Below are 22067 nucleotides of genomic sequence, written 5' to 3'. Positions count from 1 at the left end.
CACCCAGCACTCCGCAAGCATCTACTAGCCACACCCACCTAACACCTCCACCCACGTCACACCACTCACCATCACCTCACACTTCAGCAAAAAAGAGGAAATTGGAGATTTGCTATACATCGCAATCACCAAACAAATGGTCGCGAAAATTTAAATCCCCCGTCCTGTAAAGTTTGTGTTTTTGTTCTTTCTGTTGTAATATCTACGGTTCTTTATGGATTTTTTTTTTCATTTGAAAGAAAACATGCTCTTTATTTCCTACAGTAAAAATAAAATATATTTGATTTTTTTTTTATATATATGAAACCTGTATTTTGCAGCGTTTTTTTTTATTCAGAGAAACAAATTAACAACAAAAAAATCAAGTATTAGTTTGATAAAATACATTCAATAGTTTTCGTTTCCCAGACTCTAAGCTTTCATTTCATACCAAGCTGAATGATGTGGAAGGATTTTCTATCAAGTAATTAGAGCTTCACTAGAGCTCACTATATCTTCATTAAATATTCACTATGCCTTATATATATACATGAGAGGCACACGATACCCTGAGGAATTATACACTAATGTAAGGGGTAATTATACCCAAGTTCATTAAGTACATATTAGAAAATTTAATTTCACCTACTCTATAAAGCGACGTGACACTCCCTAAGACCAAAGGCTGCCCAATTAATGAATATATATATGTGTCTTGGGAACTGCATAGGTCCTTGTGGTTACACAGCATGGACCCATTTAGAACCCTATACATGTGCATAAGAAAGTATATAGATGACTTATGCCTAATATTTTATCTTGTAAATATTAGTAAAAGGTGCAGATGGAGAGATGATAATGGAAAAGACAGCAGTTAGATGAGCAAAGTATTTTAGGGAGTTGCTAAATATGAAGGAAGATAGGGAGGGAAAGGTAGTTGCAGTGGGAAGCACTAAGAAAATGACAATGATGAATGAGGAAAATGGAGAAGAAGTAATGAAAGATGAGGGGAAAGGCGTTATTAAAATGAGAGCAGGTAATACACCTGGGTTTGATGGTTATCATGCGGAGGGTCAAAAAAAAGGAAGGTACTGTACAGTGATGGTGGACTGGTTGGTGATGTAATTTAATGTTTGTCTAAAAAAGGGTAGAGTACTGGAGGAGTGCCTTTATAGTTCTTTATAGCACACCTTGAGGTGGGGGGGGGGTTGCTCTCACTTGCGTATGTTTTATTTCCTTTCTTTTTTGTCACGCCCCATTTTATTTTTCACGCGAACCACTGAAGGGTCGGGACCCACAGTTTGAAAAACGCTGGTCTATAGCAGTGTTTCTCTATCTGATGTGGCGGACCGGCTTTTTTTTTTTTTTTTTTATGTGCCACGTACCGGTTATTTTTCGTACTTCGTAGTAATATTAATTTACACGGGAAACGATATATGAACATAATAAAAGTTTACCATTTTTATCTTCTATCTATATTGTAAACAGATCATACAATATAAAAACATATAAAAAGTAATGAAAAATAACCAGCGGTTTATCAACACAAAAATAAACATTATATAACCTTAATCTTTACTAGCGTGAAAGGTGAGGATGCTTCTTTGTCAGTTTATCCAGTCGTGGTTCAGTTGAGGACAGTGCCATTCGCAATTATTCCTTAGATTCTACCAATTCCTCAAATGATTCCTTAGCATGGCCTGGACACTGGCCGCGTACCGGGATCGGTCCGCGAACCACCACTTTTGAGTAGCGCTGGTCTAGAGCAAGGTCTAAATATACAGGTCAGACCGTTGGAATTCTTCTGCGCAGCTTCTGACGTCATTTGGCTGAGTCCATTTTCTCTTTGTGATACACTGAAGAAAACTGTGAAACGCCAAGGAAGACAGGAACTATATTTCATATATTATATATATATATATATATTATATATCATATATATTATATATTCATATATATAGACAGGAACTATAATATTTTATATATATTTATATATATATTCTATATAATATTTGTCAGAATATAACTAATTGCGTGGAGCAGTGCGAGCGAAGGCAACGTCATTTTTGAACGACGGACCAGCTTCAACTGACAGCTATAGGACCCGCTAACCCCACTTTGAGCAGCCAGGTGACGTTCACGGGCCCGCTGCGCCAACTCCCTCGAAATTCGGTCGGAAGTGGTTAGACCTTATATTCTTAGATCTTGGTCTAGAGCACGTCGCCGAACCAATTCCCGGAGTTCCAAGGCGCTGATCGCATTCACCGCATAGGTCTTCCAGGATAGGGTCTCCCTCGGCGTCTATGGCACTCAGGAGGGAGTTCTTCACTTCACTCTCCAATGGGCCGGTCAAAAGTCAGACGAAAAGACAGAAAGAAAACCTCTCCCACCGTAGGTGAAGGGGGTAACTCCTGCCTCCTGCCTGACTATCATTGTTATCTGCCGCCTTGTAAACTTGTAGACATTAGTGAACCCATGCTGTGAGTTACAAATCAAATCATACCTCTCCATGTGGGTTCTCATTCTATTAGCTATTATTGATTCCAGCATTTTACCTATAACCGACGTCAAATTGATTGGCCTGTAGTTGTGCAAAGACGATTTATCACTTTTTTTTTTTAACAGGAACAACTTTTTCCTGTCCTCAAGAAATAGGCACAAATCCAGTGTCTACCGAGTTACAAAATACTTCCATTAATCGATCGCAGATTTCAAATTCACACCCTTGGAAATTAATTTTCGTCTGTGCCCGGGGATTCTGTCTATCAATTTGTTTGACTACTTCTTTGCTAATGCTGATGCTAGTTAGTTTACTTCCCTCATCCCCACTAATGATCGGGTTGCAGTCAGGTACCATATCCTCTCCTTTGTAGATACCAAGAGAAATTATCTATTAAAGTCCTTACTAATTTTTCCTCCGAATCTATCAAGACGTCCTCGTCGGAAAATGAACATCAGTCATGTACAAGATGACTGGGATGGATGAGGAATTGAAAGGTAAATGAAATGTCAGTAAGTGTTTTTCCAAGTATTGAAAATGGAAGAACATTCACATTGCAAAGTTGCAAATTGGTAGCTTCTAAGACTAGCTCTCTGGCTTTACGAAGGTATGTTGAAGACATAATACTGACTGGGGAACCTGTACCTATAAATAGAGGCAAGGGAATGCCGTTAACCGCGGCTGAGACGGATATCGCATGAAGCGTGTAATTATTGTTAGGGTTTTGTTTTGAATAGTCTGCAGGGTTTTGTGGTGTGTCTACTCTAAGTGAGAATAAGGGACCATGCAGGGTTCGTATAATTCATCACCGAGCGTACATACTGTTTGTATACTGTAGCGGTACTTTGTTTTGTCCGAATGTTGTACCTGCAAATTATATAAGCGTCTTGAGTCTAATGTGCGTTTTGTTTTTAAGCGTAATGTGTTGTTTAATTGACATGGGTGTATTGTATTCTACTCCAAGAATATCGTGTGTGTATTTACCTAATTGTATTAAACAAGAAATGAGGAACGCTCGTTGGATCCCGTCTCCTATTTTCTAATTTTCTAACATACCTGGACGTATGGTTCTAACTTAATCAATATCTTTGTTTTCCAGTTATATTTAGATTTGAATTCGCGTATTGTTTGAGCTTCGGCTATGTCTCCTTCTAAGCTATTCAGCATCTATATGGAAACCTGTATATCTTAATTTACTTCCATGACCTCTTCGATCTTTCAAAGTAATTTTACTGGGTCTGCCAACTTTGATAGATCGAAGAGAAAGAGGTGACACGATTAGTGTTTCAGTGTGTGTATGTGTGTGGTATGAGGGTGTTGTTGATAAAAAAGTTGTGATGTGTATTTGTGTTCTGCTGTCCAATTGTAGCTGTGGATATGGTTGGGGCTATTTTGAGTCTGTGGTGAACCAGGTGTTGAGTTTGTCGAGGTATGGATGTAGCATTTCTGCGGCGCTGCATGACGGTGTGTGCATGTAATTGTTATGTCGTCTGCATAAGAAGAGATTTATATTTATGTGGTGTGAGGTGTGGGTATACCATGCATATATAGATTTAGAGTGTGTGGGATAGGACTGAGCTCTGAGGTATTCCGTTCCTAAAATTTCTGGCGTGCGATGATTGGTCATTATATGACACGCATTTCTATCTGCCAAATAATTGGTTAGCCATCTTTTGGCATTACTGTGCATGTCTGCTTGTATATATTGTTTGTGAGATTGTGTCGCGGGATGTTATAAGAAGTATTCTGTATGGACGCTTATCTGAATTGATGCTGTTGAAAACTGTGTAAAATCTACTTGAAAAGTGTGTAGAGTGTAGTGGTGTAAAACAGTGTTGTGACTTGCAAGGGGGATATGTGGTGTGATGAGTTGTAATATGAGGCATTCTATGACTTTAGAGGGGATGCAGAGTTTATTGTTAGGTTTGGGGATTGTGATGATTTTATCATGCTTCCAGATGTCGGGTAAGGTGTTGTGTGAATATCTTTAGCTTGCTATATTGGTGAGTGCATTTATTCCATGTGGCTCGAGGTATTTTAGGTGGATGTTACTTGTCAGAACCACAAGCGAATGAGTGCTTGAGCTTATGTATATGCTTCGTCTGGCTGTCTTTGAAGAGTGAAAACGGTGTATGGGGAAATCTTGTAGCTGTATCTGGTGTATCACAGTTAAAATATTATATTTATATGTATGATGGTCACACACATCATAGCACAGCGCATAGTCCAGCTTCTAAAGCCGGGTCCACACTTATTGCATTTCCACGTATCGTATCATCTTTCAGTACCACCTAGTGATACGATACGGTGCAACAAGTGGGTACAATACCCTGTTGCACCCTATCGTATCACTAGGTGGTACGCAAAGATGATACGATACGTGGAAATGCAACAAGTGTGGACGCTGCTTTAGGAGCGACTTCTAGACGCCTGCCGTCTTGGGTAGAGAGGCGAATTCTGTCCCGCGTCGATGACGCTGACCCAAGATGAGAACATTGGCCATGTGACCAAGGGAAAGGTTGCGTTTTGTAGCAAAATGTATAAGTAGAATATTCTTGCATTGGATTGCAATTTTCTTTGGATATAAACGTAAGTGTTAAAACATGAAATAGGAAGTATAATTTCATTTCTACATATGTAGCCTATCTTGATAATATTTGAGAATAATTTGACTGACACTATGAAGCCCTTTTGGCAAGTCAAGCCAATACACTTTCTAATAAAAAAAAAGTTACCGAAGGTAAACATAATGAAGAAAATATATCCTACCAATAACAATAATGATAATTAGTAATAGTAATGCGAAAAGGAGGATTACAATACATGAGAAGCTGAATTTGCAGTAGCGTTGATGTTCTCTGTTCTCTTGAAACAGTCGTCCTTTTCTTAAATGGTTATTTACTTCAAGCGCCACATTAGGCACAAGGCCCTCCAAGATCTTCCACATATACCTCACTATTTAACGTTTACGCCTTCTTTGCAAGGAGGCCAATTTTAACTCTATCAGCACTCTCAATAGTTCATATTTTGAAAATCCCAGATCTTCCTTGTGAAGGTATTTTGTATGAATTCGAGTTTGGCTATATCTCATATATGTGGTGCTCAGAGCTGGCAGACGTATTCAAGTTTTGGGAGAACTAATCCCTCCCAGAGTGTCAATATGCAAGTCCTCTCTCGTTTGAAAGGTCCTGAGGATCCACCCTGCTAGCTTGCTGGTTGTTTGTGATGATGCTGTCGATATGGTGGGAGAAAGGTCCATCCACACTTATATCAACTCCCAGGTCACGTACGTGTTCTTTATATGTAATGTCTTGTTGGTGGACTTAGTTGTTAATGTGGCCTGTTTTATGTTTTGTAGTGGGCCATATCTCAGTAGTTCAAGTTTCTCCCCATTTCATATTGTTGGTGTTAGCCCACTCGAGTAGATTGTTTAGGTCTTCTTGGGGGCGAGCCACATCGTCCTCTGTCTCAATCCTTCGCTTCACTCTCGTGTCATCAGCAAATGAAGTGACATGGGAGTGCTGGAATCCGTAGTCTATGTCATTAATCATGAACAGGAACAAAGTGGGTCCGAGCACCGACCCCTGTGAAACTCCGCTTTTCACTTCACCTGAGTCAGAATGCTATCCTTGGACTGACACTTTCTATTTCCCGCCTGTCAAAAAACTGTGCACCCACCTTCCAAGGTTACCTCCAGTGCCAAGATTTTTCATTTCATGTTAAACAAAATCACGATCAACTTTGCCAAAGGCCTTGGCAACAACCAAATAAATCGCGTCGATGTTCTTGCCCTTACTGATGTCTTCTAGGATGGCTTCTTGATGGAGAAGTCGCTGTGACAGGCAGTAATGGCCCTTCCTGAATGTTGACCCTCATTGAAAGTATCAAAATGTTTTACAGATTTTATTAACCTCTTCCTGGCCATCCTTTCAATTATTTTAATATGTGAGGTCAATACCATAGGCCGGTAATTTTTGGCCAGACTTTTGTTGCCTCCCTTGTGTATTGGTGTTACTATTCCTTCTTTTAGTGTAGGTGGAACTATGTCAGTAGCCAGGGACTCGGTGGCTATCAGTTTTAGTGGTAGTGTTAGCTAGTCTTAACACATCTTCAAAAACTGCACCGAAGCCGTCCGGTCCTGGTGTTGAGTCTGGATGAATTATTCAACTTCGGGACTGATGTCATTCAGTCTTGGTGTGGGTGTGGATGTTTGTGTATCAAAGAAGGTAGCTGGGTCCTCCATATATATATATATATATATATATATATATATATATATATATATATATATATATTTTTTTTTTTTTATATATTTTTTTTTTTTTTTTTTTTTTTTTTTTTTTTTTTTTGATAGGCACGCTGATGACTTTCGTATTGTGCCTTGAGGATACTTGTCATCCTCCCTGGGTCAGCCACTAGGTTTCCTTTATTTTCCCTCCAATGGGCTTACTGTTGATTTTTTTTTGTTTTTCTTGAATTAGTATAGAAGATATTTGAGTTGTTTTTGATGTTTTGGACAGCTTGAAGTTCTCTTCCTCTGGTCTTCATGTTCTCTTTTTCTTGAAGGGCCTCTTGCAGTTTGGTGGATTTGTAGTGTGCTGGGTTTCTTGACAGCCTGGCTACAAAGGCTCCTCTTCCTCATAAGAATTCGTCGGTCTCTTGGCATTTGTCTTCTTTTGCAAGCGGATTTTGGAGGAACACGAAATTTGCATATTTTTTCTTACATACCGCAATGAAAGTATTGTATGGTAATACTAAGGTAATCTGACCACTGGATAATAATAATAATAATAATAATAATAATAACAATAATAATAATAATAATAATAATAATAATAATAATAATAATAATAATAATAATAATAATAACAATAATAATAATAATAATAATAATAATAATAATAATAATAATAATAATAATAATAATAATAATGATAATGATAATAATGATAATAATAATAATAATAATAATAATAATAATAATAATAATAAGTTTATTTGGCATTGAATCGATACACATGAAGTGCAGATAATGAAAAGAACACATAGTTCGAAGTAACAATTACCTCTACCCAATGGGTGCAAGGTTATCTGTTATGCAGATGACCTTGCGCTTATAATAATTACTGGGAAGCGGCAGTGCTTCAATAGAGCCCAGCGCTGTTTAAGCACTGTGGCAACGGAGTGTTGCAGGTTAGGGTTAAAGATCTCCCCTACCAAGTCGAAAGCCATGGCGATAGGACTCTGGAGTGAGGGGGAGCACCTCTCCATCTAGGGCTTCAGGCTGGACTGGGTCCACCAGTTTCAGTACCTGGGAGTCTGGATTGATAGGGGGCTCTCCTTTCAGAAGGAACTGGCCTATCTCAAGGAGAGGCTGAAGGCGAGAACCACAGTCATGAAAGCAATGACGGGGAAAGTACTTGGTGCCACGCATCAGGTCCTTCGCACATTCTATGTGCAAGCAGTCCGCAGTTTGGTGGACTACGCTGCCCCAGCTCTCATACCTGTGGCGACTGCCAAGCTTGAAGACCTGGAGCCTTGCCAAAATGCCGCAGCAAGGATTATCTTGGGAGTTCAACCTTGGAGCAAGATTGTTAACCTCCAGATGGAGGCTTCATTGCCTTAATTAACATCACGGGTCAGAAGGCCGGAGGTCGACTTTCTTGCCAAGATAGTTCAAAACCCCAGGATAACTGAACTGAGATAGCTCTGGGACGAGTGGATAATCTTATCGACTCCGGTACCTGGCTATCTCAGGCGGCTGGGCTCCTGGACTCCTTCAGGCTCACCAGTGCTCTCCTTGAGAAGGGTAGGGACTCTCCTCACCCAGAGTTCAAGCCCCCACCACCATGGCTGTCGATACCTGCAACCTTCGTTGTCACAAAGCTTCCCAGTAAGAAGAAGTTATGTGATCAGGAAAGAGTACGAGCGCAGGCCCTGCAAGGCATCCGCGCACTGTCGGAACCTGGAATGGCGGTCTATTATACGGATGGCTCCGTAGACCCCAACAGGCCCCGTAGTGCGGGGGCTGCTTTTGTGACGGATGGTTTGACCTTCGGCAGGAGAATATCCGATCATGCGTCCACGCTCCAAGCTGAGGCCATAGCTGTCCAAAGAGCGTTAGAGCATGCTCTAATATCTCGAACTGGTCCTGTAGTGATCCACACGGACTCACAGTCTCTGCTAGGCAGCTTAGATTCAACACAGCCCAGCGACAATGTACACCTACTGACCTCCATCCTAGCACTCCTGCTAAAGCTACACCAGCAAGGCAGGAGCGTTACGCTCAACTGGGTGCCGAGCCATGTGGACGTCCCAGGAAATGAGCTAGCCGACGCCGCAGCAGAAGTGGCGCGCCAAAGACCCGAGGTCGATGTTGTCGTCTCTCTCAGCAGAAATCAGTTGCGCATACGCACCAGGGCTCTTAACCAGTTACAAAGGTTCCTTCAGCATAGACTGGAGGCAGAGGTCTCTGAAAGGGCAAGGTGGTACAGTCACAGACTACGAGCCCCTTGTACTTCCTCGCTCCACACCAAGAAAAGTGGAAACTCTGCTCTTCCGTCTGCGGCTGGAGGACCGTTGTAACTGGCAAATCAAGAACAACCCAACAGCAGGAGAAAAAAGATGCCATCACTGCAGCCACCCTAGACTACTACCTCGCAACTGTTTTTCTGAGGAGAGGGCCTCCGACATCTGATGGTCTTGTGCGCCGCCTATGCAGCCACTTAGTGAATACGAACTGCGTTGGCTAGTGGAGTGTCAGCCCCACCTTTATTTTTTTATATTTCATATGTTACCTCTTGTTAATTGCATACACCGTTAATGCATTCACCGGGATGTGCATACGTATATCACATAGGTATGCACATCTAGTGAATGTATGAGTGGGCGTGGCCAAAGCCACACACACACTCATACACTGAATCACCCTCCAAACGGGCTCACCCTAAAAGCCCGTGGGAATATTATTCCCTAATTACACACACACACATGCTTTGCGGTCAGTCTGGTCTAGATTGGTGGCGCGTCGTCACAACATTACCTGTCTAAGTGCTGCCCCGTGGCAAAGTTCTCATAACGCCACCCCCCTCCTCTTCCCCCACACCACTTCCAATCTCCACCACCTCTTACTGCCTATTATAGCTACTGGCATGCAAAACAGTTTTTAAAAAGATGTATTTAATGTCCCTATTGCAAAAAGGATATGGGGAAAATATTCCATATTCTGTCGATTCTAAAGCAAAATTCGTATACTACGGTAAAATATTCAGGCCTCCTTTGACCTTTTTTATCATAATTATTTTGTCAGCCTTGTGGGCGGCATGGCCAGACTAGAATTGCCGCCCCCCTAAATGTGCCACCCCACTAAATGTGTCGCCCCTCTAAATGTGCCGCCCCAGATCATATGCCCCCCTGCCTCCCCCCATGTGAGGACCCTGCACGAAGCAATGTTATATTGCGACGTCGAGGCGTCACAGGTATATAAGTGCAATGCGGTGGGTAATCGCTGTTGTAGTCCTGAAAAGTCTGATTTGACAGAGTAAATCATGTCGTATGTCACATCCTGAACGGACTCCTTGGAGTGCATAGACTATAGTGACTGATAAATCGGAAAACTCTAATTGTGGGAAAGGGGGTAAGGCCGCTTATACTTGGCGTAATGCACTGGCGAATTTTCTGTCATAATCCGCCATAGCAGCCAAACAAAGCGTTTTGTTTACATTAAGGCGGCGATACTATTGTAGTATATGCAGCTTGGCGTAGGTAAGGGAGTAATAACAGCACCTCACTATAAAAAAGCTATTTATGTAGAATAAGTTCGTATTTATATACTTTTTTAAGTAAAAGTATGTATTCCTTACATTTTCCCTTTTTATGTAATTCATCCTACCCCGATTTCTGCTAAATTTGGATTGTGTGTTATGTTCATTTGCTCGAAGTGATTTATTATGGGTTTACCTATTATTATATCAAGGTGCATTAAGATAGTGATATCACCACCACAATGTAAATGGTAAGCCATGCTCAATCAACATTGTGTCGGTATGGTAGTATTTGAGTATTTTAGTCAACATATGGCATGTCTAAACTAATCCGATCACCTTAGAAAATTCAGGAATGACAAACGATAGCGTCGTCCTAATTTCTTACATTTTTACTATTACCCCATCATGGAGGTGAATTTTATGTATTGAACATGGATTTTGGGTTCTTTTCTAGTATCAAGCACATTTTTAACTTCTTTTTATGCATTTGAAAGATAATTTTTTTCTCCTGAGGGATTGAGGGATTAGGTTAGGTTAAGTTATATGAAGTAGCGACTAGACCATGTAATTATTACAATAGATATCACTGTTTATATGATTCAGGAATTTAACCAGATTTTGAAGTGTCATTAATGAATCTGGCACTTGTTTTCTATTGGAAATTGTTTTATATTCATTTCCTTGCCCTATTCCCCCAAAACATGGTGGAATTACCTGGTCACTCTTAGTTGTCTATAGTCTATATCATGCAACTAAAACTAGGCAGGGACTTCACCAAAGAGTTATAAAAAAGGATAACACACATATGAAGATACACCAGTATTGTATGAAGAATAGCAGATGAATTGTATAATAAAAAAAGAGTTGTGTACCCAGCATGGGTCTCTAAAGCAAGTCATGGGAAGTTGGAGTTACTGTTTTGGGTAAGGGGAACTTACTAACTAGCAAAATGAGTGATTTCCAATATAATCTAATGCCATATTCCTTCTGATGACTAGACCTAATCAGACTCGGTCTAACCTAACCAGATCTACCCTAAACAAACCTAACTGGTGTATGTGGTACCTGAACCCCCACCCACAACAAGTTACAAGTTACTTGGTTTTGGGGGCTCTAAACCTCCAAGTGGGATACATATTACTTAGCATGAATATTACTTAGTCAAGGCAAAGAAAATAACATTACCCCCATACTCATTGTTCCAGTAGCAGCAGGACCACAATGGAAATAAGCTTACATGCTTTTTTGTGTCATCCTCGGCAATTGTAATTGTAATTTCGAATTATGTGTTCTTTTCATTATCTGTATTTCATGTATTTGATTCATTGTCAAGTAAAATTATTATGATAACAACAATAACAATAACATTGATGATGATAATAATTAATAAGTAGATAAAATAGAAATAATAGATAAATCAATGTACTAGTAACATTATAATAGCCATTACCCCAGGTCTCTTTTGCTGGTGACCCACAGCTCCTGGGTAACTGGTAACAGTCAGTGGACAGGACCATATCATGGAGTATAGGACAGAATGAGATGCTCTGTCTTCTCTGTCATGGTTCTATCTAGGGCAGTTTGATTTTGTGGCCAAGCTTATTTTGTTTTGATAGTTTTAATACTGGATGGTGTCCTGAATGCAAGTGTGTTTATGTAGTTTTTGTTTCTCTGTAGAGGGATTTTTCTGTGGGGCTGATGTCTTGAGGTGTTGGTCTATCTATCTATATACCAAGGGCTTTTTTCCTCCCACCCATTCCACTCCCCTCCACCACCCTATTCCTCTTTCTCATCTTAGCTCCTGATGGATGATGGGTCATCCCTGTACAGTATCCTGTCCACTACCCTGGGTCAGAAGCAATGCAGCAAGACACAGCATATCCCTTCACTTAATTGGCAACCCCCCTCTCTGTCCTGAGGTGTTGTTGTAGTACTTAAATGTCGAAACCCTTCCATTGGAAAAGAACCTTAAAGTTCTAAATCTCACATTTGATACTCTTGTGAGTTGTAGCCCCACATATCAAGGACCTGACAATAAAAACCTACTTAAATCCATTGCAAACAATGACTTTGGACAAAAGAAAGAAACCATCTTCAAGCAATTCATAGGAACCACTGTCAACTATGCTTACACAGCATGGTTCCCAACAATCAGCAAAATAAACACAAACAGCTTACAAACACTACAAAATGGAGCACTAAGAATAACATCTACATGCCAATGGCCATTTCCCCCTTATAAGGGAGATACCCAGCCAAGGAGTGAACCCACTCCCACTCATTCCATTCCCATCCACCACTCTTTGTTCCCCTCTCATCTTAGCTCATTGTGGATGAAAGGTCATCCCTGTCTCCTGCCCACTGCCTAGGTCAGAAGCAGCACAGCAAGACACAATACCAATAACACTCATAATTGGACACCAGCATGCAGAAACCAAATTTCTCACCATAGGACACCACACAAAATTGACAGGAACACAATTCTATGCCAGAATCCATAGCACCACACACCTATCACACTACATCTCACAAGCACCACCAACAGAATGCAACAAAAAATTACACCAGCAGCATACTACTCAAACATTTATAACAACCTACCACCTGTAGCACACAAAACATGCACACAAAAACATTTACACTCAAATCACTAAAGAAGCTTGTCAAGGCAGAACACGAAACTCAATATTCCACCAACATAAGTCCCACAGAAAAAACTCCCTCATACATGATAAGAACCACATTTGCATGCTTGCATTCAGGACACCATCCAACATTGAAATAGTGCCAACACAAAATAGGCCTGGCCACATATTCAAACTGCTCCATATGTAACCACCACAGAAAGGACAGAACACTTCATACTACAGTGCCTCACACAAACATTCCCTAGACAGCAACATAATATATCTTCCCTGAGTGACTTTTAGACCTACCAAGAGGTTGTTACTAGTTACCTAAAAGTTTTCAGCAAGAGAGACTAGAGGACAACAGACTGATTGATTGGTGGAGTATTGAATTTATTGGTCTGTTTTGGAGAGCTTTAGTTGCTTAATTGTGAGTCTGTATTTGTGTGGTAAAGATGGAAGGTTGTTTATATTTGAGTTGTAAACTTTTTTTATGCTTGTGTGATATAATGAGATGGGTGGGTGGTGTTTAGGGTTCTAGCATAGAACTGTGCACCTATAATTTTCATAAGATGTTTTATGGAGAGGATTTTATTTTCTGTGAGTAGGTATCATAGTGGAGAGTTGATGGTGGAGATGTGTCTAGAAAGAGAGTTGATCAAATACAGTGTTTAGGAAACATAAGTACACATGGGTGGAAGGGTGGTAGATAGAGCATTAATGGACTATATAGTGGTAACCAGGAGTATAGTAGGAAGAGTTAAGGATGTACATGTTCTAAGGGGAGAGAGTGGGGGAATATCAGATAATTTTTTGGTGGAAGGTAAGTTGATAGTGGAGGATAGATGGAGATAGAGGTTGTGTGATTTTCTTTTGCTTCTAGGGATGCATTTCTTCTCTGTGTTTTGTATGGTTGTATTGAAGGTGTGCATTGCAGTGCATCCTGTTATAATTCAGTGTTGTATTTTGTATTGTACTGTTTGTAAAGTATTGTTTTGCTGATTGTTGGGAACCATATCATGGAAGTATAGTCAAGGATGGTTCTTATGAATTGTTTGAAGGTGGTAATTAGATTCCTTTCTATTGTCTGAAATCTGTGCTTCCAGTAGATTTTAGTATGTTTATTTTCCTGTTAATTTTCATTGTTGAGTTTTTGGCATATGGGCTGAAGTTCATTTGAGTATCAAATGTGTTGTCTAATTCTTTTATTGACCAAAATTGCACAGGTACAAGTAATTTATAAGTCTTAAATTGGCAACATTCAAGAAAAATATTTTATGAAATTACTTGCACAATATCCACACACACGTGATAATTGCACAGATGCTGACTGTCTCCATGTAGGTTATCTCAGGCTCTAGTGATGCTGTTGTAGCAATCAAACTTGCTTTATTTGAAATGTATATATGAAAATGCACATGTGATTGAATGAAATGGAGTAGGTAGTGAATAATTAAATGTAATTAGTTTAATCCGGCCAATACATGACAAGATACTATTACATGTCAATCAACTTGTAGAGGGAAGAGTTGTGGATAGGGCTAGCAAAATACATAGGCTGTGTAAGAACACTCAGAAACCAAAATCCTCTCCATAGCACATCAAATGATAGTAACACAGTTCTTTGCAAGAGCTCTCAGCCATACTTCATCTCATTACATCATACAAGGCCAACCAGCTGAATGTAAAAAGAAGAAAAAAAGTACCATATACATACATATACCAAGGGCTTTTACCCCCTTACAAGGGAGGTAGCCAAAGTCAAATGCATAAATCTACTCTCACCCATTTCATCCCCACATATTTCACTCCCATTCACCACCCCTCCCTTCCTCTTTTCTTGGCTCCTGGATGACAGGTCATCCCTGTATCGCGCCTACTGCCCTGGGTAAAAAATAATGCAGCAAGACATAGCGCATCAACAGCAAGGCCATTTCATTGAATTGGTGACCCCCCCCCCCACACACACACACACACTCCATCTCCTCATGCAGAAAAAGAGCAAATGTGGAGAAATCCCTTTGGGCTGTGTCAGAGTATCATCCACACATACTCCCTAATTCCCATAGGATATCAAATGATAGTAACACAGTTCTTCGCAAGAGCTCTCAGCCATACTTCATCTCATTACATCATACAAGGCCAACCAGCTGAATGTAAAAAGAAAAAAAAAAAAGTACCATATACCATATACCAAGGGCTTTTACCCCCTTACAAGTGAGGTAGCCAAAGTCAAATGCATAAATCTACTCTCATCCATTTCATCCCCACATATTTCACTCCCATTCACCACCCCTCCCTTCCTCTTTTCTTGGCTCCTGGATGACAGGTCATCCCTGTATCACGCCTACTGCCCTGGGTAAAAAATAATGCAGCAAGACATAGCGCATCAACAGCAAGGCCATTTCATTTAATTGGTGACCCCCCCCCCTCACACACACACACACTCCATCTCCTCATGCAGAAAAAGAGCAAATGTGGAGAAATCCCTTTGGGCTGTGTCAGAGTATCATCCACACATACTCCCTAATTCCCCATCCCCACCTACTCCTTTCCATGCATCACATCATCCATACACAACCATTCTCCACTTAGCCCTATCTTCTGTCTTCTCCCTTCCTTCCTCAACAGACATCCCCCTTTTACCCCATCTATCCATCTCCTCCACTGGTCAACAACCCCTCATGTTCACTCCATCTACCTCGGCCTTTCACACTTCTTTTACTAATCTTTTATCATTAATTCTTTCCACATGTAGAAACCATTCCAATACTCTCTCATCAACCCTACCTCTGAACTCCTTTTTCACCCCAGCTCTCCTCACCTCATTTCTCACTATCCAGCCTAGAACCCTTACCATACTTCTCAGGCATTTCATCTCAAACACATTCAAATTCTTCCTCTCTTCCTCTTTCATGTTCCATGTTTCTGCTCCACACAGTGTTGTTGGCACAATCACCCCTTTATACAATCTCCTTAGTATCCATTCCCTAATGTCTATATCTCATTACACTTTTTAATCCACCAAGGCATTTACTTGCTTCTCTCAGTCTACATTGTACCTCCACCTCCACTCCTCCAGTACTACAAAAAACATAAAAAACACATTAAAAAACATAAAGATCACACACAGATCACAAAACAAGCTCTTCAAAACATGCCACCAAACTCACTACTACAGCAAAATGTCCCACATCCCTTCAACATCAGCTCCAAAGAAAGATCCCAATCAAGAGAAGCAAGAATCACATTAACACAATCAATTGCATTTATGGCACCATGCACTGCTGTCAACACGGAATAGGCCTGGCAAAAAAGAAGTGTGTGTGTGAGTATATATATATATATATGTATATGTATATAGTTTTATTCATTGTTTATTTAACCTGACATTCTGTCTAGGATTTTAAACATACAATTTTTTCATGTCATTTTATGGCACATTGATTATGATTAAATATAGAAAATGAATCTTTACAGTGATCATGAATTTTTATCTAGTAACATATGTAACTGCATTTCCTTTCCTTCAGAGTTAATGTTACACAATTGTCTGATTTATCCACAGAAAAGAATTACTCTTGAGTGTGAGCAAAGTCACAGAAGAATAGTCATGCAGTGGTTCAAGATTTCTTTCTTCATCCCCAAGTTGTAAACTGCAATATTATTTTTATCACCAGTTAAATATTTGGATTTGCAAAGGTAAGATTCTTTGTATGTGTTGTGAGCATTTATTCTCCCAATAATATTTTGATAAAATAATTTTCATCAGAATAAGGAACTTTGTGTAACTTACTTTTTGCCAAGCTTTTTCTTTCATCATGTCTTCTTCATATAGGCCAGACTATAAGAATTGGTTCAGATTTTCCCATTGTTGGGTTTGATATTCCCAAACCAGTAATTTGAGGGATCATTTTGATGCACAAATGAGAGAAGCCACACACTCTTTGTCCGACTTGAAATATGTCCTCAAAGCTGAATGCTTTCAATTTCAGTATATAAATGGATATGTGACCACAGGGAAGAAACCATTTTGTGTGGACTTAGTGTGATGCTTCATTCCTTTCCTCTAACAAAGTGGAAAAGCCTACAAGAAATTACACAAATGGAAAACCTCACAGATGTACCCTTTTTGGAATTGCTTTTCCAAGACAGGTAATTCAAAATCCTATGTGAAAACTCAGACAAGGGAGAATCCTTGTGAATGTACAAGGGAAATGCCTTATAAATTTAGTCTTTGTGAACTTTAATTTTCCGAATATGATGGTTTTAACAACCATATGAGAACATGGGAGGTTATCAAATGCTCTTTGCAAGGTCCATTTTCACAGTCCAGTAAAATAGATATCCATGAGATTTCACTTTGGGAAGCCTCGTAAATTCATCTTTCCAACACTTAGTTTTTCTGGTGTGGTCATCTGAAGAGTCATATGAGAACTCAGAGTGGGAAAACTTTAAACATGTGTTCTTTGTAAAGCTTAAATTTGAAAGTCTACTAAAAGGTAGACCTCACATTAACTCATTGCAAACCATCATTTTCAGAATCTATTGGTCAATAGTCATGTTAGAGCTCAAGTAAGAGACTACAGATACAATTTTTGTAAATCATTATTTTCTTATAAGTACTGGCATTGGAAAAACCTTTGTACGTGTAATATTTATAATGTTTCATTTCTCGAGTATATTTTGAAAAGACATATGAGAAGTTACGCAGGGAAAAGCCTTTACATGTACATTTTACTTTACTTTTAAGTCTGGTTATCTGAAAACATGTGGGAACTTACAAAGGAGAGAAGTTCCACAAACAGTTTGTGAAGCTTTATTTTTCTAGTCTTGGTCTCTCAAAAACCTCATGAGAACTTAAGGAAGAGCCTCAGGAACACATTCTCTGTAAATCATAATTTTCTCAGTCTTGTGATCTAAAATACAACATGAGAACTGACATGGGGGAGAAAACTTATACGTGTACTATTTGTGGAGCTTTATTTCCTCAGTCTGGTTCTTTAAATAAACATATGATAACACACACTGGGGAAAAGCCTCATCATTGCACTCTTTGTGATGCTTCATTTTCCCTCTTTGGTAACCTGAAAAGTCACATGAGGATTCACACAGGGGAGAAGCCGCATAAATGTACGTTTTGTGAAGCTTCGTTTTCCTTGTCGAGTAATCTGAAAAGACACATGAGAATTCATACAGGGGAGAAGCCCCATAAATGTACGATTTGTATCGCTGCATTTGCCGAGCCTGGTCCACTGAAGAACCATATGAGGACTCACACAGGGGAGAAGCCTTTCAAGTGCACAATATGTGAAACTTCCTTTTCCCAGTCTTCGACTCTGAAGAAACACATGAGGACTCACACAGGAGAGAAGCCGTATAAATGCGCTGTATGCGAAACTTCATTTTCGTTGTCGAGTAACCTGAAGACCCACATGAGAATTCACACGGGGGAAAAGCCATATAAATGCACTCTCTGCGAAACTTCCTTTTCCTTACCTGGTAATTTGAAAAGTCACATGAGAACCCATTCAGGGGAAAGGCCTCATAAATGCTCTCTTTGTGCAGCTACATTTTCCCAGTCGGGTGATCTTCATAAGCACCTAAGAATTCACACAGGGGAGAAGCCTCACAAGTGTACTCATTGTTTAGCTTCGTTTTCCCAATCAAGTAATCTGAAAAGTCACATGAGAATTCACACTGGAGAACGGCCTTACAAATGTACTCTTTGTATCGCAACATTTTCCCAATCTGGTCAGCTGAGGAATCACATGAAAACTCACACAGGGGAGAAGCCTCATAAATGCACTCTTTGTGAAGCTTCATTTTCCCAGTCGTGTTCTCTTAAAACCCACATGAGGACCCACACAGGGGAAAGACCTCATAAATGTTCTCTTTGTACAGCTTCATTTTCCCTGCCTGGTAATCTCAAAAGTCACATGAGAACACATACAGGGGAAAAGCCTTTTAAATGTACTCTATGTATAGCTTCATTTTCCCAGTCTGGTCAACTTAAAAGGCATACGAGAATTCATACAGGAGAAAAGCCTCACAAGTGCACTATTTGTGAAGCTTCATTTTCCCTCTCTTGTAGCCTGAATAAGCATATGCATTCTCACACATGGGACAAGCCTCTTAATTGTGCTGCTTGTGGGGCTTTGTTTCCTGATTCTGGATTTCTGAAAAGTAATATACAAACTCACAAGGAAATGCCTCCCATATGTGTACATTGTGCAACTTTATGTTCATCAACTAGTGATCTGAATAAACAGATGCAGACTAACACAGAGGAGAAGCCCCATGAAAATACTAACCATGAATCTTTGTTCTCACAATCTGTGAATTTAGATAGTCATTTCTGGACAAACATTGATAATGAATCTTCGAAATACAATGACATTGAGTTAACAAATGGCAGGCAAGAGCTGATGGAGGAGTTAGATAGTATAACTAGAATCTCAAGTGACGTAACAGACACCTCAGTAAAGGAGGTAATGGAGGTCAAAGAGGAGTATGACCATGACTTTGTAGAAGTAGAACAAGACTAAGTTGTATTACATATTTTGCAGCCTAAATTGAAGGGCACTCTGTCAGGGCTGGAATAAGCTCTTAGAGAAATAGTCATGTCATATTTTAAGGTAAGATAGATGAGATAAATTGGTATGGAATGAGTGAAGGGTGGCCTTGATGAGGCCATTCCTACCTTATTGGGGGGGGGAAGAAGTTTTTGATATACACATGAAACTGGACCCTACAATTATATTTGAGAAACATGTTTTGAGGTGTTATTGAGGGCTTTGATTCTTAATTGTGATGTGCATATCAGTATTAATAAATGTTGCACCAGGTTTCCCAGATTGAAAGCTGGTAATCCCACAGTGGCCAGCAATTGGCCCATACTAATACAACACTGTAATTAGTTACCAGCTCTTTTACACAAACAAAAAAGATGAGGAAAGATAATTGAAGTTGGTAAAAATCTTGCCCCTGATTGTGAGACCAAATTGCCAGCTCCTTGAGACTGCACCTCTATATATTTTGCTGGGATTTGAAGACTAGCAATAGAAGATGATTCTCTCTGGTGTTTGTTTAGCACAATCACTTTATACAGGCTCCCATAGTTGGTCCCTGTTTTTATGCATTTACATAATAGATTGAAGAATGGTAAGAAAATAGTTACATTCTGTTACTAATATAGCTGATAGATACAAGGTAACTCATATATTATTTATAAGACAGATCTGCTACCATAAAAAAACATTAAAGAATCATAGTAGAAAGTAATTGTATAAGATTTTATAGGTATTTTTTATTACTAATTTAATAAACCTGATACACAGTGGTCCTGTATTTGAATATAATTCCTGTTTTATTAGATAATAGTAATATTAATAATCCGGTTTAACTCTGGATGGTGGTGGGGGAGCAGAGTTAGAGTTCTTCCAAACTTTCCCTTTTGAGGATAACAATTTGTTGCCTCACCATTTCCCTGCAGTGACACCCCTCCCTCCAGGTTCAGCTCCCACCATGAAGGTTGAGGCTAAATGTGAGGCAGACAATATACTTAGTCATTGTCAAACTTTTTCTCAAACTAACAATAATTTAATTCTTCCCATTAACCACCCAGACCAATAGTGCATGACTGGGAGGGCATTAAATGGTGATCTCTGAAACTTGATAGTCACAATCCATGTGACAGTGTAGTGCAGGCCCAGTGGTTGCCCTATACTGAGAGTGAGATAGTTATACAGCTTGGCACCAGCCTGCATGACTAAGCAACCAAATCTATGATCCATTCTACTCACCCAATATGTGGAGTAGCTTAGAAAAAAATTCCTCAATGATAGCCCCTCACACCCCTCTTTGGGGAGTCGCCTTCATTAAGGTTACCTTTACTGTAGCAAGAAGTACATTGAAAATAACACGTGTGCATATATATATATATATACTGTATGTATATATATATATATAATGTATGTATTTACCTAGTTGTATCTTGTGGGAGGAGAGCTATGCTTGTAGTGACCTGCTGTTGTATCTTTCCACATCCAGTTTATTCTTAAAGTCATGTATAGTTTTAGCACTCACTGTTTCCTCTTTCAGTTTGTTCCAGATATCTACTACTCTGTGTGGAAAGCTATTCTTTTTCATATCTCTTCTGTAACAGTCCCTCTTAAGTTTCTTCTTGTGTCCTCTTGTAGCTTCTTCTGTCCCATTTTAGTATGTATAGAATGGATAAAGTAAGATATAAAAAATGAGGTCAAGTGCAGGAAGTATTTACGTAGTTGTATTTTATGGGAAGAGAGCTATGCTCTTAGTGACCTACTTTTGTATCTTTCAGCATCCAGTTTGATCTTAAATTCTTGTATAGTTTTTGCACTCGCTTTTCTCATTCAGTTTGTTCCAGATATCTATCACTCTGTGTGGGAAGCTATTCTTTTTCAGATCTCTTCTGTAACTATCCTTTTTAAGTTTCTTTTCATGTCCTCTTGTTTTTCTTTTATCCCACTTTAGTAAATCATCTCTATCAAGGACTTTCATAATTCTGTAGATGGGTAGTCTCTCTCTTCTTTGTTCCAGGGTTGGTAGTTCGAGTGATATGTGTGACATGTGTGAGCAAGTATTATTTAGTTCTATGCTTTCATATATCAGTCCTTAAAATCAGATTTTGTCTTTAGAAATATGTACACTATACAAATGGGTGAGTGTATTTGTGTCCTTTTTTATATGTGTGTATTTACCTAATTGTTGTATAAAGGAAAGGAGAAACACTCGTTGGGTCCTCTCTCCTATTCTCTAATTTTCAACATACCTAGACTCAAATTCATGTATGGTTCCAACTTAATCTATATCTTCGATATATGTGTATCCATCAAAATCTATTAGCTTTTGTGAAAGATTTCATTCTGGGTAGTGTCAGTCAATGTTATTTTGTGGATGGAGCATTATTAAATATTACCTCTCATTTATACCAGTGGCTACTTTGCATTTGCTCTGGCAAAGTCCAGTTGTTTGTAATCAGTCTGGAGCAACATAAGGATATGTCTCATTTAACTTAGTAAAACCTCTGTATTCTCTTTATTATTATTCTTTAATTCCTCATTCTCATCCTTTACTTCTCTTAACAGTCTTTTTAATTCTTCTACTTTAGTTAGGTTTTGATTCTCCTTTAGTTCTTCCAGTTTATCAACTCTT

The 22067-nt window shown here is 39.3% G+C and overlaps 1 protein-coding gene across 1 annotated transcript; it reads left to right on the top strand.

Annotated features, from left to right (window-relative positions):
- The first annotated feature begins 9982 nt into the window (after nt 1-9982).
- Nucleotides 9983-20214, top strand: LOC143041803 (uncharacterized). Its single transcript, XM_076213874.1, has 3 exons — nt 9983-10243; nt 16441-16574; nt 16868-20214. Exon 3 carries the CDS (start codon nt 17804-17806, stop codon nt 19418-19420), a length of 1617 nt encoding a protein of 538 aa, XP_076069989.1. The 5' UTR covers nt 9983-10243; nt 16441-16574; nt 16868-17803; the 3' UTR covers nt 19421-20214.
- The last annotated feature ends 1853 nt before the right edge of the window (nt 20215-22067 follow it).

This window comes from Oratosquilla oratoria, chromosome 32 (assembly GCF_046742065.1).
Source record: "Oratosquilla oratoria isolate Oo_2021 chromosome 32, ASM4674206v1, whole genome shotgun sequence".
NCBI classification, from domain to species: domain Eukaryota; kingdom Metazoa; phylum Arthropoda; class Malacostraca; order Stomatopoda; family Squillidae; genus Oratosquilla; species Oratosquilla oratoria.
This window is presented reverse-complemented; position numbering and strand designations above follow the sequence as displayed.

Coding starts and splice junctions, on each gene's coding strand:
- LOC143041803 (XM_076213874.1), top strand. CDS start 17,804: ATGAGAACTGACATGGGGGAGAAAACTTATACGTGTACTATTTGTGGA.